General features: G+C 34.7%; 1 protein-coding gene across 1 annotated transcript in view; it reads left to right on the top strand.

Annotated features, from left to right (window-relative positions):
• LOC138707357 (uncharacterized) overlaps window positions 1-26,499 on the top strand; it is a 181,788-nt gene extending 155,289 nt beyond the window's left edge. The window contains exon 2 of the mRNA XM_069836639.1: window positions 25,990-26,499. Coding sequence (XP_069692740.1) covers window positions 25,990-26,499 — 510 coding nt within the window. The remainder of the gene's footprint in view (window positions 1-25,989) is intronic.
• The last annotated feature ends 997 nt before the right edge of the window (window positions 26,500-27,496 follow it).

The raw sequence follows: 27,496 nt of genomic DNA, 5'->3' as shown, positions 1-27,496 counted from the left end.
GACAGCAAGGGAGTCGGTCATTTGTTTTTTAGATCACACTTTTGTTCGTAAGTCAGTCTTGAAAATAGAATTGTCCTAAAAAAAATTCAAGTAAATTGGTGTCAGGAACTGTTATTTCACTCATTATTTATTATATCAGCCACAATGCACACTAACATTTCAACTGAACATAACTGACGAAAAGGGATAACTCGGAAACTACTTATTTTCAATGTAAAAGCTAGCTTCTTGCTAGTTTAGTTAGAAAGGGATGGAAAATCTGCGGGGTGGGTTATACAGAAGAATGAGTGTAAGAAACCAGTCTGCTTAGAAGCTGGTGTGTGCAGGCTTCTTGTTTACTGCTGCATCACAAATCATCCTGAGCTGCCGCATCGCAATATTTAACGCGTAAATATAAGTTGTATTAAAATTAATAAATAATTTTGTCCATAGACTAAAGGTTTATTATGAAATTATTATTAACTGGGGAAGCTGAGCTTTTTAGCTTACATTGACGCTACGCCACTGTTAAACATACCCGTATTGTAAAAAGTACAACGCGCGCGCGCTTTTGTCATAGAAGTGGTCGCCCTTGCAGCACTTGGGCATAAGAAGTACTTAGGAATAGTAGCATTCTGGCCATTTTCAATATGGATTGTGGGGCGAATGCAGCGGGGGTCTTACGCGGGACGGAGTCCGTATTTATAGCGTGGCTGCGGATGACACATAAGTCTCTTCACTGCCCACAGGTTGGAGTCGAGGCTTGTCTCACACAGGACCAGATGGGATGGGGGTCTCCTCAAGCATTTCAAAATAACAAACTCAAAACGCTTATGAGACATATCGTAACGACGCACAGTGTGCAATTCTCCAAATCTAGGTGGACAAAAACCAAATTTCGACTCGTTTAGTTAGGCATAGGTCAGGTATGCTCATTCTCTGACTCCCGATTACGTTCTGTAATCACAACCTTCGAATGTAGAGCGTGCTGTCCCCCGTTCGAAGCTCGACGGATGGCTGCGGAAGGCAGTTCAAGTACTTAGTAATGTACGAACAGTGCGGGACAATGACAGTCAAAACCTTCTGTAAGCAAACGATCATTCCGTACAGTGTGGAGGAAGCCTATTTTTGTTGTACGTTCGGTGAAAACGGAAAGTGATTACTATATTGTAAGGTACTGTCAACAATACTACTGAGCAACATAAAATTACATTATAAGCTCTGCTACCCAGAACATGCCGAAGTGAAGAGAAGCTGTTTTCTGTAATATAGCCTATTTTCATATACCAACGTTATTATTATTATTATTATTATTATTATTATTATTATTATTATTATTATTATTATTATTATTGTGGTGATATTATTCCAGCAGAAATAGATATTTTGATAAAATAATTTTTCAGAGATGCAACGTGCATTACAGCTTCAAGAATTCAAAGCACTTCATGAAAGGCCAAACATTGAAGAGAGTCGAACAATTCAGAGTCTATGTTTTGGAGCAAGTTAGCCTATGTAGTATGTTGGGAATTAGCTAAGGCACTAAAACCCTTCACGGATGGTGAACTTGTAAAGAGATGTATGGTGCCTGAACAAAATATAGATAATTATGTCTCTGTACTGCAACAGTTCAAATGTGAATTCACAGAAGATAGATATAGTGATTTTAGACGTATGGAGAGTGATATTAGTATTTTTGTTAATCTTTTCATAAATTTAGTACAATCCGTGAGAGTGCAGTTCCAGGACGAGTTAATTGATTTACTAAGTAACGTAGAATTCAGAACTAAGTGCAGAGAATATGACTTGACAAGCATAGAATTATTTTAAAAAATGAACAAAACTAAATGTTACAAGATGAGCTTATTCGTTGCCACTATGTTAGCTACCTTCGCCTCGACATATGTGTGCGAACAATTATTTTCGAGAATGAAGGTTACTAAATCCAAACATAGATCCCGCTTAACAGATGAGCATCTTTAGCGCATTGCAGTAAATTCGTAGGAAATAGATTCCCGATTACTTGCAGAAAAGAGTCCAGATGTTGAATAGATCCCAAAGTGGCTATATGGGAGAATATGAAAATGACATTATCTATGATAAGTTATTATTATATCATGACTATATCAAATATAATACATAATGTAATAACTGAATATTGCAGTGCATACTCTTTCCTTTTTCAAATTCAGTTTATTATCCGTATTTGTAAGAGTGTAAGAACTATGCTACGGGCGGTGCTGCAATGTAGTTGCGGAGCCCAGTCCATACACAGTGTGTGTTATGCAGTGCAGCATCATCCGTGTAATCGGCGCTTTTACAATTTTGAGCATACCTGGCATAGGTGAATATGAATTCATGTTATGTAATATTTGGAGAATGTTGTGAGAAATAGCTTTTACTGTTTTATCAACAGTAATCTCAATAGAGGTTTTGATTTTTCTAGAGAAAATCAAAACTCGAGTGGGATTTAATTGACTATTACACGATTAGAAGAAAGTATATAAAGATTAGAAGTAACGAAGTACTCCAATACAATAAAATATTAATTGACTTACGAAAATAGAACTGTCTTCAAATGTGTTATTGTACCATCTCAACATTACAAATATTACGCTAGATGCATGCTAGATGGCAGTAGTGAGTTATGCTTACTAGCAATGCCTTCTCGTCGAGGAGTTCTCGATTATATCACGATGGCAGTGTTACTGGTCAAGAAGAGAAATATAGTAACGACGCACTGTGCAATTCTCCCAATCTATGTGGACAAAAATCAAATTTCGACTTGTTTAATTAGGCATAGGTGAATATGAATTCATGTTGTGTAATATTTGGAGAATGTTGTGAGAAATAGCTTTTACTGTTTTATCAACAGTAATCTCACTAGAGGTTTTGATTTATCTAGAGAAAATCAAAACTCGAGTGGGATTTAATTCACTATTACACGATTAGAAGAAAGTATATAAAGATTAGAAGTAACGAAGTACTCCAATACAATAAAATATTAATTGACTTACGAAAATACAACTGTCTTCAAATGTATTATTGTACCATCTCAACATTACAAATATTACGCTAGATGTATGCTAGATGGCAGTAGTGTCTTTATACAGACACTGTAATGATTACTATTCAATAAATCTTAATATTGAACACTCTCTGATACGTGACTATCCATAATATCATATAGCAGAAGTTCTTTTTATCCTCTCAGAGCAGAAGCTATAACATAACCTAACTAATGTACACAAGTGTTAGAAAAGTTTTAATTAACGACGATGATATAAAAAATAAACATGAATAATTTTAAAAGGAATAATTATTGAGTGTACAATTTTCAAATTTGAATGTGGTTGGTGTTTCAATTGATGTTATATTGGACGTATGGGTAATAGAAGTGGAACTCGTTGATTTAGGCCTACATGGTGTATTCAACTTATTCAGAATTTCCGAATGAATAATTTTAAAAGGAATAATTATTGAATGTACAATTTTCAAATTTGAATGTGGTTGGTGTTTCAATTGATGTTATATTGGACGTGTGTGTAATAGAAGTGGAACTCGTTGATGTAGGCCTACATGATGTATTCAACTTATTCAGGTTTTCCGAATGGTGCTCTTCATTTATTTGTAAATAGAATTTCAGAAGATGCATAGGTATGATTAGTGATTTTTATTAATTCTTGTTCTTGAATGCCAATGCGAGTCATATTTGAAACTGCTGTGCATCGACTGGAGTGGTTTGTAATTTTTTTTTGACGTCCAGACCAGCGCAGTTTCAAATGTTGGCAAACAGAGAAACAAATGCTAGGGACGCGATAAAATTAAACAAATGCTAGGGACGCGATAAAATTAAACAAATGCTAAGGACGCGATAAAATTGTGCGATAAGCAGCCATGGTTGGTTGAAATACGTTCCTTCGTACCGTTTTATTGGTCAAAAGTGATATGACGTAGTAAAAGTGTAATAGTCAGCGGAAAGCTATATTTAGAAGGGTATGAACAATGAGTTCTTCCTGACACTTCTCGCTCCTATTCAGCCGTAGACAGAAAGGCTCACTATGCGGGTGAAAAAAAAGTCAATTGTTAGTGACTTATTTTGTTGTGAGACATGGAATCTGTTCAGATAGGTACGTTCTTACTAATGTAACTTCAATTGCAAGTTTGTAAAGTATTATTCTTCTTACAGAAGGGTTTAAACATTGCAGTTGAAAAAAATATATATATTATTTTAAAGTTCTCCGAATATAATGTGAGTTTTAGTATATCCGGTCACGTCCGGTTACAACAATTCTTGCACCATTTAATAGAACATCATTTAGAGTGTTGAATCCTTGTTTTAAATTTTGCGCTTTCTTGCGCATTTATCTGTAATTCATTTTTTTTTCAGTGGTGGGGCATACGGTAAATGTTCCATATATGACTTAACAGCAGAAAAGAATCATGGAATAAGGAAGTTTTTAATCATTTGTGAGTGTTTTAGGCCTGCCAAATTATTCAAATCAGGTTAAAAATACATTGGACACATTTTTATCTAAACGCACAGTGAATCAGAAGCTGGACAAAATTAATAACTCCTCTGCATTCCAACGGATTGTTATGAAACTTTGTACATGCCTAACAGGTGACACAGATGTTTTATGTACAAACTCTGATTACGTTTACACAAGAAGAATGACCTCTTTATAGTGGGTACATTTAAACTCAATTAATAACTTCTCTCCTGTCTAACAGATTTTTATGAAACTTTACATACGGTAGAAGTTACAGGTGGAATATTTTATTTTTTTCTAGAAAGTCTGATTATGTCTCATAATAGAAACTGCCTCTTTATAGTGGTGCATTTAGACAAAATTAATAACTTCTCTCTTATATAATATATTTTTATGAAACTCTGTACAACAATTAGGCCTACAGGTAGCATACAGATGTAACCAAATATGTTCATAAAATATATGCTACCTGTAACTCCTGTACAAAGTTTCATAAAAATCTGTTATGTAGGAGAGAACTTGATTTTGCGTAAATGTAGGCCTTTAAAGGGATACTTCCTCTTATGGAACCGTAAATACTGGATGTTCATTTCAAAGTGTGTCATGACGTCACTGTTGTTGGGTCACCGATTTGAAGCGAGTTTCAGCTTATATGTCAGAGAAGTTGCCTATTATTTAAGGCGTTCTTCAATCTGAACTTGAGAACGTGTACGGTATAACTTGAACGTCGTAGCAACAGATGGCGGTCTGTACGATCTGTGTGCTACCATAACCTCTTTCGAACTGTGTTTTGCGCCGGCAAGTCGTACGCAGGGTATTTGTTATCATCGGTTGCGTACGGCAACATTCCACAACACAAATCAAATGCTCCGTGTCCATGTTGACCGTCGAAGTTAATGTCAACAAATACGTAAGTAATCGTCTTAACCCTCTCCCCATATCCCGACAGTACGTATTTCCAAACAGTTCACATTCTTGCCACTATTGGCGTTACCGTACGTATCGGTAAGTAATCTTCAGAATGAACGCCGTACTTGCTAGGCAACTTCTCTCGCATTTAGGTAATACGCCTTTGCGGAAGTGTAGGAAGATTGAATTCTCTAGGCTCATCGGCTAGCCACATGACGGCATACAGCGAGCCATGACACATTTTGAACTGAACACCCAGTATAGTTTGTACACAAAAATATATTCTACCTGTAACTTCCGGACACTATTCATAAAAATCTGTTAGACTGGAAAGAAGTTAATATTTTAGTCTAAAATCATCCCCTATAAAGGGGTAGTTCCTCGTACACAAATGTAGTCAGAGTTTGTATACAAAAAATATGCGCTATTTATAAGGTCTGTACAAAGTTCTATAGTTCTTGAAGTTATTGAGTGTAATTACTTTATTGAGTGTAATTAGTTACCATTGCCACCGGGTATATACCCATTGCAGTGTGAATACATACATGCATACATGCATACATACATACATACATACATACATACATACATACATACATACATACATACATACATACATACATACATACATACATACATACATACATACATACATACATATGAAGTTTCGTAACAATCAATTGGAATTCAGAGAAATTATTAATTTTGTCCAGCTATATTTGCGGATTTGCGTTATTGTACACTATGCGACGCCAAAAAAAAAACAGCCTTTCATAGACTGCGAACATTTAAGATGTTCCTATCTGTTCGTGGAAACAGTCAAAGAGGTGGGGACCATCTCTTTTACAGGAGTCCCAATCCATAAAAGATTATAGCCCGACTTGATAAATATTTATAACAAATGTCAAACTCGGTATCATTAAATCTATAATTACACTGCTTTTTAAGTGATATAAGTTGGGCATGTTAACATGAAATAAACAGACACACAGGAAGGTAGGGAACCAAAGAGAGAAATGGAAGAATGTAATATTTCTCTCTTTCTGTAAGTCAGCTTGTCCGGTTTCCCAAGACTTGTACTAAATGTGTCGTAAGCGATTTCCATGCAGGCCGGTGTCTTATAGAAACAACCTTAACAAACGTCTATTACCCTGGTCTTGTTTACATAGTAAACACATTCTGTAAACACGCTATGTAAATTTTATGAGAAATTATTTAAATAACAAAAAAAAAATGTTTGGTCACGTAGATTGGTGAATGCGACTCTCTTAAAATGAATGACCAAGTAAGTGGATGGGTGAGTGTGTGGATAAATAAAATTAATAAAGCGTTAGATACTTTACTTAAGTAGCAGAGAATACCTTTCAGTTTTCAAATATATTAAATAACTTTACAGCATTTATAACTGAATACTTTAATTTCTGTTCTTAGGTTTACGAAGAATTTGCAAGTATCAAAATATATTACTGAAATAATTTTGAAATGATCACACTCGCAGATATACTTTGTAAGTCTAATTATTATTATACTTTTTTCTCTTAATTCTTGTGCGAAGTTTTATCTTTTTTCTCGGTATCGTGCTTTCATGTGAGAAGAACTGCGATTATTTCGCTAATAATTTTGAATACCAAAACTACAGTTTTCTGTGATGTAAGTCTATATCGGCTTCTGTTTTTATATGATTCGTATTTGATTCTAACAACATTAATATGTATTTCACTATGTTTATTTTTGTTTTATGAGGTAAATTTTATGTAACTACCTCTTTTGATCTCATTATGTACCTAAATTGTATCAGTATGTAATTACTTAATTCCGATCCAGTTTTTATGTTCAACTGTGTAAGCAAGTTTTAATCCTGGTTGAGTGTAAGAGAAGGCCTTACGGCCTTAACTCTGCCAGGATAAATAAAGGAATTATTATTATTAATATTATTATTATTATTATTATTATTATTATATAATTATTTCAACCTCAGCATTATCGACATATATTCTGTGACGTGAATTACCAAGATTCGGAAAGAATTCTCACCAAATTAAATTTAAATATATTACTTCTGGTGTAACAAGAATGATATAGTTGTTTTACTGTATTGTCATTGTACAATTACCTTCTTTTTTAAGATTTACAATACGTTGAATTAAATTTAATCACCAAAAATGTTTACGTTACCATAACGAATGCACATCAGTTTTTCATTCCAGTTATTCTACATCATTTTTTTGAGCAAAATGTTTTAGCACACACAATTTTAGTATCTGAAGGACTTTTACATAAATTAAGTCCGCAATTTCCACATCTGGCATTGGTTTTGGTGACATTGTGAATAGCTTTCTTGTTAGCAGCTAGAACTTGATTCACCTTCGTAAACCACTTCTGTATTATCTTTCTCACTGCCACTTTCCTTCTCCAACTCCGCCGGTAAATCAGTTACCAATAGCACTGTAATCTTTCACCCAAACCACTAGGCCTATTATTGTCCACAAAACAACTCAAGTTTATGTTCTGTATCCCTTAATACGACTAGATTTGAACAAACATTAATAAAGGAAGTACCAATTTACTAACTCAATCTTCCACACTGCACTGCAAGGAACTGGTAAAGTGAATAATTGAAAAAAATCAACGACTTTAACGGCATTGAAAACAGTTATGGTACAACAATAGAAAAAATTACAGAATTCAAACTTGATAATGTTAAAAAAATTTAGGTCACATGAAATATCAAGGTTGTGTAAAATCTTCTCACCAAAAAAATAGTTCTTTATTAGCCATATTTAAAATCTGAAACAAAGTAAATTTATACACCCATATTTCATCAAGCTAAAGACAAATAGAGGGAGGGTGAAACCTGTTAGATTTCATTTATTGCAAACAATTTTAGATAATAAAAATAGTGGGCAATTTTGCCCAACCTTGGTAGGGGAGAGTTGGGTAGTATCGGACATCGGGTAATATCCGACAGTGAGTTTCTTTCATCTACCATCAGATGATAGTACCTGAAAGACATGGTTACGTTTCTGTGATGTCGCATACAGAAATGTAACCATGTCATTCAGATACTACCATCTAGTGGTAGATGAAAAAAACGCACTGTCCGATATTACCCTACTTTCCCCTAATGCTAGGGTTAAATAATTACAACTCGATCCAAATATATTTCTTTGGTTAAAATTATCTGCTCCAATTTTTTCTACATTAAGGAAGATTAGTATTGAAAATTATTTGTGTCTCCCTATATGCCTATGCGTTTTTCGCTTTTAGATATCTTTATGTCCACACCTGTGGAGTAACGGTCAGCGCGTCTGGCTGCGAAACCAGGTGGCCCGGGTTCGAATCCCGGTCGGGACAAGCTACCTGGTTGAGGTTTTTTCCGGGGTTTTCCCTCAACCCAATACGAGCAAATGCTGGGTAACTTTCGGTGCTGGACCCCGGACTCATTTCACTGGCATTATCACCTTCATATCATTCAGACGCTAAATAACCTAGATGTTGATACAGCGTCGTAAAATAACCCAAGAAAATAAATAAAATATCTTTATTATATGACACGCCATTGATGCAAAAAATGACGCATTTTTTTCTTACCCTCTTATTAATCAAAGAATGCTGAAGTAGCTACATTCTACAGTACAATATTGTTAAGGTTGCACAAAGATTTCGCTCCTAAAGTTACGAAGAACTTTTGAACCCCAACTTGTAATAAGATATTTAATCTTTGGAGTTCACATTCCACTCCGCTAGAGACTAACTACCAGTAACTGAGAGAACTGAGTTTCAATGTATTGAGTTATCAGTTTTAAGTTTTGTAGCAGTTTATAAACAATAACTCTTCTAAAACTGAAAGAAGAGTATAAAAGTAATACTTTCAACTGTTGTTTGTCGGAAGTAATTCTTGTAAGTTTTTATGAACTGTAACCATAATAACAGTATGGCAGTACTTCTTGTAACTGCTCATGATGTGTAGCTGTCGTTGAGTGTTCATAACTTTATTGAAAATATCATGTTTGTAAAATGTTACAACAGTTCCTCAATAGGAATTTCCTGTGAATGTTTATGAAAATAACACTTACAAACGTACACAAAACAACATAAATAGGTCTACTTACAAAATTGAAGCGCGGTAGGATTGGGGTTAAGAGAACATGCCATTACCTCTCTTCACAATGTTAAATTATGTCTTACGTAAAGAATTTTTTCTCGAATACTGCCGAACCTAGACAATTGATTATTTAAAGCTCATGAACATATAGCTTGACTTTATGCTGAAATAGTAATATGCGTTACAAGAGCGCTATGTTGAAGTTTTCATGTTCGAGGAAAAGTATGACAAAGCGAAACGTAGTTGAGCTTTTTTAATTTCCGAGAATTGAAAGAAAACATACTGCTCGTGTATCGTACATTATTTTGTGCGAAGATCGTTTATTACATACCTGAAAGAGGAATTTCTAATTAGTTGCAATGAAATCTCCATCTTGGTTTCTGTTCAATGACGGCAAATTTGCAAAACAAAAATATCTATCTTCAACATTGTTGCTTTAAAATGTTTTCTGTATTTACTATACTCCAGCAGGCCGTGATATACGTCTGTCTTTTTTTTCCTCCCAGTCTATGGAATCTTGTTGATTTTTTCACGGCTTCCTTAATGTTACTTGCATCACGAATGCAGTAACGTTAGTGGAGTTGTAGTTTACTTAAATTTGCAGATATTTAAAAACAATAATTAACAGTGCAATTTAGGTGAAATTGCAGTGGTAAGTTTCCAATTTATAATTATTACTATATTGGACATCTCTAAAGATAATATGTTAAAAGCCTAAAGCAGTAAAATCAATATGTCACTTAAGCGGTAAGAATCGGGAAATTGTTGTGTGTGTTAGGTTGGGAATACTGAATGTGGAATTTTAGACTTTCCGCGGATTGGTTTTGTGCGGAAACCAAGCAAATACGCACGATCTCGCACAAAAGTAGTTCTTCTTTAATTTATTTCCTTGCTGAGAAATAATTTATCCCAATTTATACGTTTTTTAAACTATTTTCAGTACATATAAAATGTACACATAAACATATCTTCAAAATTTCAGCTTTCTAGATTAAATAGAAGTTGTGAGAAAGTTCGTTTTGTGTGGGGAAAACTAAACTTACGGTAAATAAACGTTAAAACAAGCCATATGCATTTACTATGCCTCCTTCTATTTAAAAAAAAAAAACTAAGAGTTAACATGGATATAATTTTAGTGTAATCACAAGTGACATATCATTTTAAAGAGAAGATTTCAAGAAACAAATTGGAGAAAAATAAATAATTTTCTTCCCAAAAATCGTAAATTTGTGAAGAATGAGCGTTAAAATCAAAACTTGTGCACCCGTTCCCAGAAAATCGAAAAAATTAAAATGGATACAATTTGAGTACAATCATATCGTCGGTTTGTAAGCAAAAAAAGTAAAAAAATATTACTTTTAAGAAAAAGGCGTATATAATGTACATAATGTATGTTAATAAACTTAGAATTGGAAAGTTAAATACACGTGTACTAGTATGTATGTATTTATATAATAATAATAATAGTAATAATAATAATAATAATAAACTGCCCTCAATTGAGGGTAGCCCTTACGGACTCAGTATATCCTGAAAACAAAATTATTATACATATGTAAACATAGATATTAAATTTTAAAGAAGGGAAACAAAGAAAAGGGCGTGAAAAATTAATGTTGTTAATGTGGCACCATGTGATTAATTAGGATTTGGCAGAATTTTTTTTATTTTGCAATTCATTTTGCGTAATTTTCAGAAAAGTCTGTGAATATGTTAGAAATTTAATTTTTCAGTCGTTGACTTTACTACATTATAATGTAGTAAAGTCAACGACTGAAAAATTAAATTTCTAACAGAATTTTTTAAACACAATTATCACAATGTCATCCCTCAGAGATGTTGGCAGAGCAAACTGCCGTCGAAATTCTTCGAGAAAAGCTGGTATAGTCCCTCGAGCACCTATGAGCAAGCCGAATACCTCAACGTGAATTAAGGCATATTTCAGCTTGAAATAGTTGACTGTAGGCTCATAGATCGACTTCTTCTCAAGGTGGACCTCGGCTGACTGATGGCATTCTACTTCAAAACGTATCGTGGGGTCCACAATGATGTCCTGTTTAGTGTCAGCATTGTACGCTAAAATATCTACTCGTCTTGTTGCTACACTGCAAGTTGGCAAACACCCGGTAACAGTGGTAACTTAATTACAAACAATAATTACAAATTAATACACATAAAAATAATTAATACACAATAAACAGCTAATACACAATATAACATATAGGCCTAATTTGGTTCTATTCCGCTGAACACTGATGACTGAGTGGTCTGTGCTACATTTGGTTTGATGTGCTTACTGTAAACCAAAGCTACGTAGAATGGGTTACCCTGGGTATCTGCAATGTAGGCCTACTACATATTTTTTACACCAACTTAGGCCCGTAACACACTTGCAGAGTTTTCGCTAACGAGAAATGTGTTGCGAGAAAGAGGCGAAGAGCCTTCCTGCACACACTTGGCGAGTTCTCGCTATCACAGATCACACCTCGCTATGATCATCTATGCACTGCCTTCATGCTGAAAGCATTTTTCTAATTATAGCAATCACTCGTTGGGGGAAATATTATAGGTTATGTATTTACATATATTGTCGAACTTAAATATATAACCTGTAAGTATATTGTCGTACTTTACAAATTACGTACGAACCCTACGTTGAATCTGAGTATTCAGATGATGAGGAAATGGAGTTACATGAACATATTTTGTTCATGAAAAAAAAAGTAGGCTTAAAATTAAAGCCAGAAATATCTGAAAATCACATTGTGTCTTACGAAAATAAGGGCGAGTTTTGGACACTGGTTCCGATTTGAATGATGATACGTTTAGGCGTTATTTCAGGTTGAATGGACCTCAGTTTTTTGCTATTCATGATATGATAGAGGATTCTTTGCTATGTTCTGATTAAAATTATGTAAACTGTTAAGACATAGATACATTATTTCAAATGTTTAATTAATACTATTAGATCTCATCAAAATAAAAATAGCCCTATTTATTTTCAGATAATCTGATATTTATCTCCAGATTTCTTCTTTAAGTTTCGTGTTTTTATAGTTTCCATCCCGTGTATCATATAAATAGGCCTACGGGTGACATCGTAAAAGTTCGATAAGTTTCTGACTGCAATTATCAGCCATCTTTCCTCATTTTCAAATAACAACAATACAATTCATCGCCACCTGTGATATGTTTTTCTACATTCAGTCGTCATAAAGAGTATAAATGTCAAACATCTTTGATAAATGTGTCAAGAAAATTCGCTGAGCTACCGATTCCAGCGAGAAACTCGCGCGAGGTTTTTGCCTCGAGCGAGAATCTCTTCCAGTGTGTGGACGTCCATTTGAATCTATGTTATCAATATTTTCATTTTCTCACAACACATTTCTCGCTGGCGAAAACTCTGCGAATGTGTTACAGGCGTTATAGTCAAACCACTTGCTCTGTACGTAGGCTACAATGCACAGACCCCATGCCGTCAAGACATCAAATAACGTTTTGTTTATTAACGTTCTCTCTAACAAAATGACCCACTCTGATACATTTTTCAACAGGTCTCGACGAGCTTAATTGAAATATTGAATAATAAATAGTACCAATAAAAAACCATGTCAGTACTCGTATCTCACTAATAAATAAATCTAAAAGATTGTCTCCCCGCCAGTATTATTTCAAACTTTCAGTTGTACAACTCTTGTTTGAAACTATTTTTCATTTGGTGCTTGCGTAGAAAGTTATTTTGGGTGGTCGTCACACTGTATATATAATCCGTGTAGCAGACGATATAGAAATGCAATAATGAATTTGCAGTTTATAAAAACACAATTTGTACTTAATGATCAACCTTCGTAAAATTTTGAAATCATAATACAGGTTTATTGTCTTTCATGGGTTCTTCTGAAGTCACTTATTTTCCTTTATAGTCATCCTTGAATGAATATTTACTTAAATCAGTGATAATTTTACGTACCAAAGGATTTGTTGCGATGTAGTTTTATTTTTGTATAGCTTTCTCACTTCTACCTCTTATTGTATGTATGTATGTGTGTATGTATGTATGTATGTATGTATGTATGTATGTATGTATGTATGTATGTATTTATTAACATTACAATTGGGCATACACCCAGTGGCAATGATATATAATATACAATAATACCATTACAATTATACAATAATTACAGCAACAAAACAAAAATAAAAAAATATAAAATAAAATAAAATAAACCTAAATTTATTTCTAACTATATATAAATGAAAGCTATTCTATAATAACGCCTACCAATTTAAGTAATTACATATCACCTTAATTAATTACAAATCAACTTAATTACGTATCATCTTAATTAATTACATATCACCTTAATTTATTTACGTTTCAACTAAATTACATATCATCTTAATTAATTGCATATCAACTTAATTAATTACATGACACAAGTTAGATAATTACACAGCACCTACAATTACATTTTCAGTCTAATCTTCTCAACCTTTCCTTAAATGTATTGATTTTGAGAGGACCACTCTGAAAGATTGCCGCAGGTAAGCTGTTCCAGTCTACTATTGTGCGGTTAACAAAGGAAAATTTTTCCACGTCCGTAAGGAAAATTTTGCCACGTCCGTTGCCATATTAAATTCGTAACTAGGTACAAAATCTTAATTTTTTAAATATAGTTATATGAATAATTCCTTTATATTTACAGCTTTCACTGATCCATTTTAGAAAATTCCTTGTTTGTCCGAGAGTTTGTGAAAGTAGTTCGAAAGTTCATCTTCTGTGTGTTTTCTCCCAATAAAATCTCTGTAGTTTTACTGCTATTGAAGTCAGTCCATGAACGCTGTTGGTAAAAGAAAACTTTCAGACTCGAGAATTTACGCGAATAACGAGTAATGTTGACCTAACACAAATTACAACCCTGGAAGTAGAGAAATGGGCTACTGAATTGCTTCAGGCAAGAGTATAATCTGAGTAAAAGATAAATGTCCTACAAGTGAAGAATTACAAAGTCCACATTGCAAGTAATTAAAGCTACTAAATCCTCATCTTGAGGCGGAACATATTACATTTGCGTGCAGTTAGGTCTTTTCAAACTGCCTCTTGGGATTAATTTTTTTCTACGTCTATTTTCAACGCATTGGACGGAACAGATTGTTCTTGGGAGCACTTCATGCATTTTTATATTCAGCAAAGAGCTCAGTCGCCGCGGGAAGAGGGAAGGAACACAGAAAAATGTGGAGCTAATCTACAAAAAAACAATGGAAAGAATTTTATTAGACTTTACGTCCGTGTATAATACGGTTGATTGAAATTGGTGGAACTTTCAATACTTTCTAAACCTCTTGACGACTCTGATTAATTTGAAGTAAAATTTGTGGAGAAATGTGTAAACAGAATTATAATTGCGAGAAGAGACTTTTTAATACTGATTAGAAAATTGTATTAAAATATTAAGAAGTGATGTATGTATTTATTTACACTGCAAGTGGGCAAGCACCCGGTGGCAATGGTATAAGTTACACAATATAAACAATACACAATAAAATTATACAATACACAATACAATTATATACATAATACAATAACAGTCTTACTAATAAACCGTGTATAATTTTTATACGAGACTTATGCAGAGTTGAGACAGAAAACTACTAATAAACCGTGAATAAGCTATGGACGTATAAACAGGCTGTAACTATACAATGGGAATTGCTTTGCAGTAGTTATGTACACGAAACCCCTTGTTTAAGCGTTGTATATAGGGAAAAAATGGCCGCCCCTTTAACAGCTGTTCGCATCGACTGTCATTTTATGATGATGCCTACCTTGTAACCACAGAAGAACAAACCAAAGATCATAGGTTTATTAGAATAATATTGCTATAGCTTGTACTCTTTGACCAAAATGTAGTGTGGTAATCGATTAGTGCCAGTTGTACTATCGATATTTAACACGCAACACTAGAGGGCTCTACCGGATGCAATAGAGAACCTCAGATATTCTATTACCTTTCGTAACGAAGTAATGACGAAACTATGACGTAGCTGTGTAACAGTTGTACTGTTATACACGACGTATGTAGTGATTATTAGTAAGGAATTTACACACGACTTATAAACGAGCTACTCATTGTATAAGTATAAGACAGTTAAACGTCTGTATATAGAGTTTTTATTAGTAAGACCGTAAGAATACACAATACAATTTAACACAATAATTACATATGTATAGGCCCTACATAAGTTTCAATAGTATTTCACTTTACTCTCATCTCACTCACTGTAGTGGCACTATGACGCATTTCAGTGACACTTTAGGACACATTTCACTGACACTATAGAACACATTTCATTGACGCTATAAATTATCACTGATCGGAACTATTCACTGCACTGTAAAACCATAACTTCACTGACTCGCCTTGCTTCACTGATACAACAGTTCAAATAAGACAGTTAATTACACCCTTATGCATACTTATAAACAGAACTACATTTAAGCCAAACATTTCTAGTCTAAGGCCCTCTTACACGCTATTTTTAAATAATTTACAGTTCAAACCAAGGGAGTAACTCGTCAGGCTAAATAAATACATGTCACCTTAAAGAAATTAAATGTTAAATGTCACCTTAATTTTAATTTGGACTTTATACACAACTTTTTAAATTATTCTTGAATATCCTTAAGGAAGGACAGCCCTCAAAGACCGCTGCAGGTAAGTCATTGCAATCATTTATAGTTCTATTTAAAAATGAGAATTTACCTACATCCGTTTTCTGTTTCCTACATTTGATTTTAAAATCATGATCATTCCTACCATAGTACGTTGGCTTTTCTAATCGAGCCGTTATGTCTACCCATGCTTTCTGACCTAAATGTGCTTTATACAATGATGTTATTCTAGTTTTCCTACGTCTGTTTTCCAAAGTATCCCATTTAAGTTCTTTTATCGTATCGTTTCCACCTTCTCTTTTATCTTTAACAAATTTCGCTGCCCTTTACTGGATTCTTTCTAACGAATTTACCTGATATATTCTATAGGGATCCCAACATGTAGTTCCGTATTCCATTAACGGTCGCACTAACGTTAGATATGCTATTTCCCTCGATTTCGGGCTAGCCTTTCTCAAGATTCTCATAATAAAGTGAAGTGCCCTCCTTGCTTTACCCGTAACATTGTCAACATGCGATGAACTGCAATGTAAAAATTTACACTTTCCACGTAATATCCAGGCTTCATTGTACGATATTGTCCAACACCAGAAATTGACGAGAAAATTATGTCGCAGTTTTGTGTGGATTTTTAATATTAAACAGTGATCGTGTGCAGAAGTAAACTTTTGGGTATTCCATCGAGTTCTGAAACTACATTCAGGTTTCATTGTCAGGACAATTAGATACGACTTGAAGATAGATTTCAAATTTCGTCTTTGAATGAGAAGAAAATTTAAGGAAGATAACAAGAAACGAGTTTGAAATAAGTCGCAGACGAGATCTTCTCGACATCGGTACAGATTATCGGGATACGAACTCTTGCCGTGATATGCCAAAGCAGTCATACACATATTTGTGTAATATTATGATAATAATTTTCTATTAAATATACTGAATAATGGTTACAGAACCTGTTCATTTACGCCACAGTGGAATGGATAGGTTGTGAAGGACCAGTTGTTTGGCCAGCTATCTCACCGGACATAAACCCGCTAAACTTCTACCGAACACAGCTGTGGGGACGAATTGAGTGTGACTATGAAGCTGTTTGGAAAGAATTAAACGGAACCAGTGGCGTTCCAAGATCACTTAGGCGACGAGCATGTCTATTTACGAGTTCAAGGAAATCGCTTTGTATATATCACAAATATTGCAATAATTTTAAACTCTCTTTGAGAATTGACTTTAGTTTCTGTTAGTTTGTTACTAATATTTCGTGGCATAACGCTGAAGTAAATTACTTTCAGGAAAAGTATTACAAGGCGGTTTTGATCTCTGGTTTTATTTCTATATCTACATTATACATTTCGAGTATTTACACTTATGATTCACCCTGTATAATTTGACCTCAATTCATGTCAATAAAATATGGATCATAAAACAACATTATTAAGTCATATTCATTATTACCGAAATGTGAACAAAGCATTTCAGGAACAATTCCATTTCGAGCTATTTACACAGTTCGTATAAGTTTTATTTTAAATTTGTTTTAACATCCACTAAATTATCTGGATCTGGTATTTTGTTACATCTACTGTTATTCTATAATGCTATATGTAAATGTGTATGGGTATACATATTTGTAATGAATGCAAAATAATTTAATTTTAATTGAAGTTTGAATAACAATAATAAACACATTATTACTCACTGTTTACTGCAATAAAACATATTTTAATATAGGCTACAATTGCGCTCTATATTTCGCATTTGATCTTTACTGTGTATTCATACAGCTTTTTCAGAAAAGAGCCTTTTATGTTGTCAGCAAAAGCATATTTCTTGCCTGGCATTTAACAATTTAATTATGATCGTGTGCTGTATATCAGAACATGATGGCAGAAAACAATGACAGCAATGGTATTACAGGAATAATGAAGAAATTCATGAATACCGTATTATATTAATAGAAAACTGAAAAAAGAATTGTATTAGTAAATTTGTTGTACACATTTTCTAAAGACCCGTAGGATAGAATCAATTTTAAACCGTAATATTTGATAAAAAAAATTACAATATTTTTTAGTGTTTTCTGGCAATATGAGTCCTGTACGCTTATTGTTTATTTAAGAAGCCTTTAAATAATACAGAATTACAACAGGCTTAGTTAAAAATAAAATTAATTACATGAAAATTAATTAAATTTAGTTTTGAGATATTCCTGTAATGTTTAAAAGTTCGTACTAAAGAATGTGGCTAATAAAATTGCGATGGAAATATTGCCCAAATTAAAAAAATATATATATATTAGACGCGTATACCATTGAGGTAAATTATTTGATTTGTGAAGTGCATATTAATAAAATCCATTGTAATACTGATCCCACACTTCTGTATTTAAAACCCACACATTTGGCGTCAGTCCCAAAGCGTTTCTCACTAGAGACCGAACTGAACACTTCGTCGTAGTCCCTCGTAATCAATATCACCTACTAAATTGGAAAATTATCGTTATTAGCAATCAAATACAGAGGTTGATACGTTTTTATCGCTTCTTTTTCCTGTAAAATGGTGGAAATAGTTTTTATGTGGCTTGTGCAATTATCCTTTAGTCATTTAAACCTGTAGGCTCATAATAATAAAGCCACATAAATTCACATCAATATGGAAATAAACACAGTATAATTCAAGGGCAAAATAAATGATTAAATAATAGAATACTTAGTAAACTGTCTCTGTGTCCAGTAAATTGAGCGCCTGGTCTTATTTATGACCACAGATACGAACATTTTCCTATTTTATTTTCTCATCAGAGAAAGTCTTTTTATTCTGAAAAGATTTACTGCATTTCGTTACTTTTTGCGACAATACACGTTTTGGGCGTCATTGATAATGAAAAAAAGTGATTTAAGGCACTGTCCTTACCAATAATGTTTGCTGGAATAGGGAATGTACTCCTTAAAACTGGTTTGGCGCGTTTAGCCTTGCATTTACGAAGCGAGATTGCCACGTGCGGCCGCCTCTCGCTGCAGCCTCGCTTGCTGTTTGCCTCGCGGATTTGTTCTTCTTGTAGCGAGGCAAGGACGCAAAGCAGCGTGAGCCACCAGTCAGTGCGCGGCAATTGAGGCGATAACATCGGGTTGTGTGATGGCATCTTAACCAACAGTCCTCACGGAGCGCGTTAATCACTGCGAGGTACATGTGATCACATCCAAAAACCAACTGGAATTGGCTCACTGGTGAGGCGGCCGAGGTAAGGTATCCAGTAAGCAAAGAAAGCATCATGAGGCAGCCTCACTTCGTGGATACGCCACTTTAGAAAAGTGACCTGGGCAAGTAGCAGTCTGCTTTGCAGTGATTCAGGGCGTCATTTTTAGGAAATGAAATCTCGCGATTTTCACATTTCAATGCAGATTTATTTTACTGGCTTACCTTATAAAAATTCTTGGAACTATCGACAATACTTTCTAATGCACGTTTCTCATATTTTGAAATTATTTCTTCTATCTCCATAGAATTGGAAATTAGACACATTACTTGTTTCATATGATTTATGAAAACTGTCTGATAATGCTTTTGTTGTCACAATTTCTTAGTTTTTAAGCTGATATATTGGATACATTAACGTGTTTAACTAACATTCTTGATTTTGTGAAAGACTGTTGTAGCGTTTTTAAAAATGAGACTATTCCTCTAATTCTTTTCCACAAAAATCTGGATTACTGAATCCGATATTTATTGAACTATATCTGTATAGATCTATCACGTCTCTTTTTGTATGATATCCTCGTAGTATAAGAGTATTTAGCCATGAACTAAACTGTCAGTGGAAATCAGCTGTATACTAATGTTCCAAGTTTTCGTTCCTTCAGCCTGTGTTCTCTGTTGTTAGTACGTAACACAAACCTTTCCATGGTCTATCCAGGAGAAATGTACACACTATTTCCTCGGAAATCGCGTTCGAATTATAGGCCTAAGATTAAAAGGCTGACGGCATTCTCGTGAGCGAAACCTGCTTCGTGGCGAACGCTTTGGACTAGTAGGTCTTACTTGAAGTAAAAACACAAACAGTAGCTCATAACTTCATGAAACAAGTAATTTTATTTTTAATTTTTGACGTGAATGCGTTTTTAAAATCAGACCGACACATGGAGTACCAGGATAGAAACAGCAACCGGCTATGTAGCGTTTGCCGGGTGATCCATTCCGACACTATAACTATGTGACTAATAACTAGGGCCCGGATTTGTATGTAAAAAATGTTTCTCCCCCCTAATGCGTACATTCCTAAAACAAAGTCACACAGTCACACACCGATTTTTTGTATTACGGATAATAAAGTGACAAGTGTCGGTTTATTCAGTATCTGTGGTAAAAATTTACCAAAAGAAAGTAATTATTATAAGTATTTTTTTAGTATTTATTTATTTAGCCTTTTTTAAGATTAGAAAGATTTTATTGCAAGCAAGAATTACGGTACATAAAATAACAAATATTTTACAATACTATTGTAATACTCGTATATGAATATTCTTCAAAATTCGAAATTAATTACCAATTTCATAGTAAAATAGCCTACATATTACAATTTATTGTATAAATACAATGCAACTGGGTCACACCCGAAAAAACAAGATGCTTGAGGTCGGGTGTGACCAAGAATGGAAACTGGACAGAAGAAAAATAATAATAATACTATTTTTTATTTAGAATATTAACGTGCAAAACAACAGCACAAGGCCAATTACAGTTTAGCACGATACAAAACAGAACAAAACAACAAATGATGAGAATGAATGATAGAAAATGGCAATGAGATGAAATACAAACAATATAATAGTCTACATCAATCATTGATCAAATGCAATAGAGTAAAATAGCATAAATAATTATAAAATTAGTACAATGAGATAATTGAATTAATGGAATAGTCTACATTAATCAATTGACCAAATGCAACAAATAAATGGACAAATAATTATTAAAATTAGATCAGTGAGTTAATTAAAAAATGAAGCCTGGAATAATATGAGTAATATTGTAAAGATATGCAATTGACAATAATAATAATAATAATAATAATAATAATAATAATAATAATAATAATGATAATAATAATGAATAATCACAATTCTGATTAAACTGTTAAATGCAATTACGCATAAAGTTTAAAAAGAATAAGAATAAAAACAAAAACAAACAAATAGAACCATAGCCTACAGTGTACATAAACATACTAAGTTAAGAACACAACAATGTTAAAGTGACAGAAAAAAATAAATGAAGAATAAGAATTTACATGATTATAATTTTAAAAACAGTTCAAGCACTTGTTTTTTTAATAATTTATTGTTTAATAATTTTAATTTAGAATTGCTCTTTATAAAATCATTATATAATCTTGGACCGCAATTAGAACTGTGCCTTAGATCTGTTTCAGTCTTACATTTTGTTTCAATGAGGGGGAGTGAAATATTGTATCTTCTTGTGTTGTGGTCATGATCGGATGGTATGAATTTAGCTTGATATTTATGGTAGTGATTCAAAATAGTATACATATAAATTTGCTTAAAATTTAAAACATTAATTTCTTTTTATTTATTTTTTTTATTTTTTATTTATTTTTTATTTATTTTTTTATTTTGCTAATAATTGTAAAAGGTACAGGTAAAGGTATCCCCGTAACATGCCATGAAGGCACTTGGGGGGCATGGAGGTAGAGCCCCATGCTTTCCATGACCTCGGCACTAGAATGAGGTGGTGTGGTCGGCACCACGCTCTGACCGCCTTTTACCCCCGGGAAAGAACCGGTACTCAATTTTATAGAAGGCTGAATAAAATATAATATATACAGAAAAACTTTAGCTCGCCCCTGAAAGAGTAGAACTTGTGCTCAGGGGCGGATTCTTGAATTGAAATTAATAATTATGCAATTTGTCTTATGTCTACTATGCAATTAGAATATATAAATTTAAATTTACAATCTTTATATATGAGATGAGTTGGATGATGAAGTTTTCTTCTTAAACATATTTTAATAATTTTTATATAGTAATATTAATCGGCGAATGGTACTCTGTGATAATACACCCTATCCTATAATTCCATACTGTATTATACACTGAACTAGGGCTAAAAATATTGTTCTCCATAGTTTTACTGGCATAAAGCACTTATTACCAATTCAGTCCTCCTCCTACGCCATAGGCTTAAAAGCGCATGCCGCAGATATCGTTGAGACGAAGGTAGAGCGGAATCATAGTCGATGGTTTTCATCGTTTTAAACACATTTCATATTTATTACGAGTGTTGATAAGTCCCTTTAGATTTTAGTGTTCATAAGAACTGGCCAGACTTAAATTCTCATTAAACTATTTACCCTTAATTTCTGTTTAGCTTTTGTAGTTAAAAAGATCGTTATCAAATATTTACCTCATCACAAATTTCACAGAATCATCTTGTCATGTGAACATGTCCCCTATCTGAGCGACTGTTGTGTGTCCACAAATTTGAGGTCTATATACTATTTACATTCAAGTAATTACACTCCGGGGTTGACCTTAATCCTCGGGAAGGAAGTTCTACTCTTACACAGGCAGATCCAGGTGTTTGTGTGTGGCAAGTTCCCACCATTGAGCACTAAAGCCCCGTCTCCTCTGTGGGGCTCAACCTTTCACCTACATCGCAAGGCAAGTTCAATAGAGTCGCAGTAGAAACTCCGACTGACCTGATCCACAACTCCTGCCACGGGGCAGGAAACTGGTTCACAACCACGACCTCGAAGTGTTTGTCACTTCTCGGTTTTGCGACAGATAGTTGAGAAACGACGTAAATCTGTAAATATTTTTCCGAATTTCAGAATTTAATCCCAGATGTGAGCCAAAAACTGACGCCTTAGGAAGTAGGGATAATTGAAAGTTCATTAAAACTAGTATGATACGTATATTATTTCAATGTACCGAAGTACATATGATATTTCCATGCAGATATTCTGCGTCATCATACGATGAAAGAGTAATGGAACGGAGAAAAATTCTCTCCGGCGCCGGGATTTGAACCCGGGTTTTCAGCTCTACGTGCTGATGCTTTATCCACTAAGCCACACCGGATACAAACCCGACGTCGGACAGAATTGTCTCTGATTGAGTTCTAACTCTTGGGTTCCCTCTAGTGGCCGCCCTCTGCACTACGTCATAGATGTCTATGAACATAGGACCGAAGTCCACACATGTGCTGAGGTGCACTCGTTAAGAGTGACTAGTTGGCCGGGATCCGACGGAATAAGCGCCGTCTTAAATCACTTCGTGATTTACGCATATCATATATTATTTCAATGTACCGAAGTACATATGATATTTCCATGCAGATATTCTGCGTCATCATACGATGAAAGAGTAATGGAACGGAGAAAATTCTCTCCGGCGCCGGGATTTGAACCCGGGTTTTCAGCTCTACGTGCTGATGCTTTATCTACTAATCCACACCGGATACAAACCCGACGTCGGACAGAATTGTCTCTGATTGAGTTCCAACTCTTGGGTTCCCTCTAGTGGCCGCCCTCTGCACTACGTCATAGATGTCTATGAACATAGGACCGAAGTCCACACATGTGCTGAGGTGCACTCGTTAAGAGTGACTAGTTGGCCGGGATCCGACGGAATAAACGCCGTCTTAAATCACTTCGTGATTTACGCATGTCATATATTATTTCAATGTACCGAAGTACATATGATATTTCCATGCAGATATTCTGCGTCATCATACGATGAAAGAGTAATGGAACGGAGAAAATTCTCTCCGGCGCCGGGATTTGAACCCGGGTTTTCAGCTCTACATGCTGATGCTTTATCCACTAATCCACACCGGATACAAACCCGACGTCGGACAGAATTGTCTCTGATTGAGTTCCAACTCTTGGGTTCCCTCTAGTGGCCGCCCTCTGCACTACGTCATAGATGTCTATGAACATAGGACCGAAGTCCACCTAGTCACTCTTAACGAGTGCACCTCAGCACATGTGTGGACTTCGGTCCTATGTTCATAGACATCTATGACGTAGTGCAGAGGGCGGCCACTAGAGGGAACCCAAGAGTTGGAACTCAATCAGAGACAATTCTGTCCGACGTCGGGTTTGTATCCGGTGTGGATTAGTGGATAAAGCATCGGCACGTAGAGCTGAAAACCCGGGTTCAAATCCCGGCACCGGAGAGAATTTTTCTCCGTTCCATTACTCTTTCATCGTAGTATGATACGACTTAAATGAAGGTATTAGGCCTACACGTTAAACGTAGTTACTATTATATTTGTCGATTGTCCAACGGAACAGTGTACTTAGCTAACAATGCACTGGAGCAGTTAGTGAGGATCACGTAAGTTCAGTTCCCAAACAGCAAGTATTTCCGTTTTGTCAGTGTTGCCAACTGTTACCAGATATCACCACATGTAGTAAAATCACGATCCTTTGTACTGAAAGACTTCTTTACTCACCGTACTTTACCTTTATGTTGGAAGGTTATTCTAAATAGTTTCAATAATAATTTGTAATATATTTCCGTAGGCGAACTATATGAGAAATGGAGGAAATGAATCACATGAAATGTGTATTACTATGTTCTATTCTTTTATTCCTTTACATTATTAGCATTAATAGGTTACTAGATGTAAATATACAACAAAGTATAGTACATATAATATTCAAGAATCAAATCTGTTCCAAGACCAAGTAAATTATTGTCACTGCACTTCAAAGATTCCAGCGTACATATACTTCCTAAAGGTAGATAAATTAATAACAAATTGACTTTTGGTAGGAATTCGAATGAACCTCTGATTATCTTTTCAAATTAGTAAGGAAATAAATAACACAAATAGGCTAAAACTGAAATAATAATAAATCAACTTACAAAAATAATTTTGCTCCTTAAAAGCCATAAGTAAGTTCACTTCTAGACAACTTTTTAAAGATTTCATTTGTTTCTAAATTGCTTAGTAATGGTACACTTACACAGGGGATTATGATAATAAAACCCATTTGTATTATTTCTGCAACTCCACGTTTGTCATTGAAAAAATGTATGATACATAACTGTGAAGTCTCTTTTTGGCTCTTGTGTCCTACATTTAAATAAGAAAAAAACAAATGATTCAAGAAATGTGAGCTGGTGAAAATTAGGTACTCAATTAATAAAATAATTACTACTAAAAGAGTATTTTATTAATTCTATGCAAAAGATGGATTACACAGAACAGATGGCCAGAAATCATACATTTATACACAACATACAGCATGAAACGATCATCCAAAAATGCTTTTTGTACACAATAACAACTTTCAAACGAAGTGAAATGGCCAATAAGTTCAATAAATATTACGCTAATAAGTAATAACTATAATTAATAATTATCTACAAGCTGTAAAAGGGAATAAAATAGTGTATTGTTGAAATTAGGGGCTATGGTTTATTACGTGTATTTATAATTTTAATTAATTTTTCTACACTTAATTATGTTTTAATTTCTATTACATTAGTTGGTGGTGTGGTTGTTAGTTTTATCTGTGTACGTCACACTATGAAGGAAAAACTGAAAGAAATATTAAATCTACAATCTACTTTATATAGCAACATTCAATCAGCAGTCTACGAGACGGAGTAGCCATGCTAATGAGTGATGCGTTTTAGCTGCATAGCAGTGTCACACGGAAGCGCTACAAAGCGGCTGTTTGTGGAAGGATAGTATAAAAGGGAATATATGAAAACTTATATTTCCAACATGTATACATTTAAATTAAGTATGAAAATGAGCCAACATGTGTAATAATGAGGTAATTTCTCTCTTTTTCGCAGGCTGTGTTGTGGCCTAGCATAGGATGCGGCCGGGGATCGTGGGCTGAGGGCGCCATGGCGCGGTACGGGGCCGTGCTGCTCGCCCTGCTGGCCGCGGGGCTGGGCCGCGTGACCGGGGCCCACTGGACCCATTCTACAGACCTGGACCCCAATTACTCTGTGTTCTGGACTCCCGGCGAGGAAGACATCACGTTCGAAGTGCAAGTGCGGACTCTGGGATACATCGGCTTCGGATTCTCCGCGGATGGACAGATGCCTGGAGCTGACATCGTCACCGGATGGATTCAAGATAACCAGGTCTTTTTCCAGGTAGGACACGGCAACAGTTTTAATAAAAGTTTCTATGGTCACTCAAAATGTCCCAAACAGATGAAAGTACTGATGAACACAGATACAGGACAACACGGGTCAGTGTCCGTCATTTACTTCGGCGGCTGCTTCATAACCAGGCTTCGAGACTTCGAACCCGATAGAGCAGTTCAGTGGGAAATCCGCGTAACGGCGTACTGAGTATAGTGGTAAAGCGTACAGTGGGTTGGGGTACTGTAGAATGAATGCCAACAAATACGCAAAGGAAGTCGCTCTGGATTTGAAGGTTCTGATGAATAATTTGGTTTCCATACAAAGCTATTTTCAAATTGTGTCTGAAACTATTACACGGTTAGAAAAGTCAGAGCAAGAGATGCCGGGAGCCCTCAAATTAGTTGAGGAAATGACACAGAGAATTAATGAGACACCAAGTACACCGGTTACTGAACGTGTAAAACTGAAGTGTAAATCAGTTTTATGTAAAAATAACGAATATGGAACATTGTGTAATATAAACAGCAAATTAGTGGACATAGAGTCACCCGAGAATAAAGGACTGTCTCTTAGAGATTGCAATTGTGTTAGGCTTTTTCGTTTTGCTCCTATAAAGTCATGCGACGTAGAGCGCAAGTTTTCACAGTACAAACTGTGTTTGGTAGACAACTGAAAAAGATTGACGTTTGAGACACTGAAAATGTATTTTGTAATACATTGCAATTCTGTACTGTAACTGCACTTCCTAAAGACGACCAATAGGATAAATGAAGCAATTAAAATTGCTACGTGTTTATTTTCACCATTAACACTGTGTATAATTAAACACAAATGCTTGTAAAAGACAGGAGAATAAATCCTTTTCACATTATTTTGACATTGCCATAGTGTAATGTATATTTACTTTCAGAACGTCCATATGTGTGCGTTTCCCCATACTACCGTACTCTACTCTAAATAGCAACGTTGTTACCTCAACACATCTCTACCTTTCACTACCTGCAGCGAGTCAACAACCTATAGTACAAGCACAGTAAACTTATTGTATCGGGTCCAAAGTCTCGAAGCCTGTTCATAACGCTTCTATATAGGAACAATTACGTGATATCTTCAGCCGAATTATTTTATCTGCTTCTGAGTGTCACGGACCCCACGAAGTTTATAGGTCTGTTTAATTTTGGCGGACCCACGAAATATTTTAATT

This window comes from Periplaneta americana, chromosome 10, assembly GCF_040183065.1.
Source record: "Periplaneta americana isolate PAMFEO1 chromosome 10, P.americana_PAMFEO1_priV1, whole genome shotgun sequence".
Lineage (NCBI taxonomy): Eukaryota > Metazoa > Arthropoda > Insecta > Blattodea > Blattidae > Periplaneta > Periplaneta americana.
Note: the sequence above shows the minus strand (reverse complement) of the source record. Positions and strands in the feature narration are given on the sequence as shown.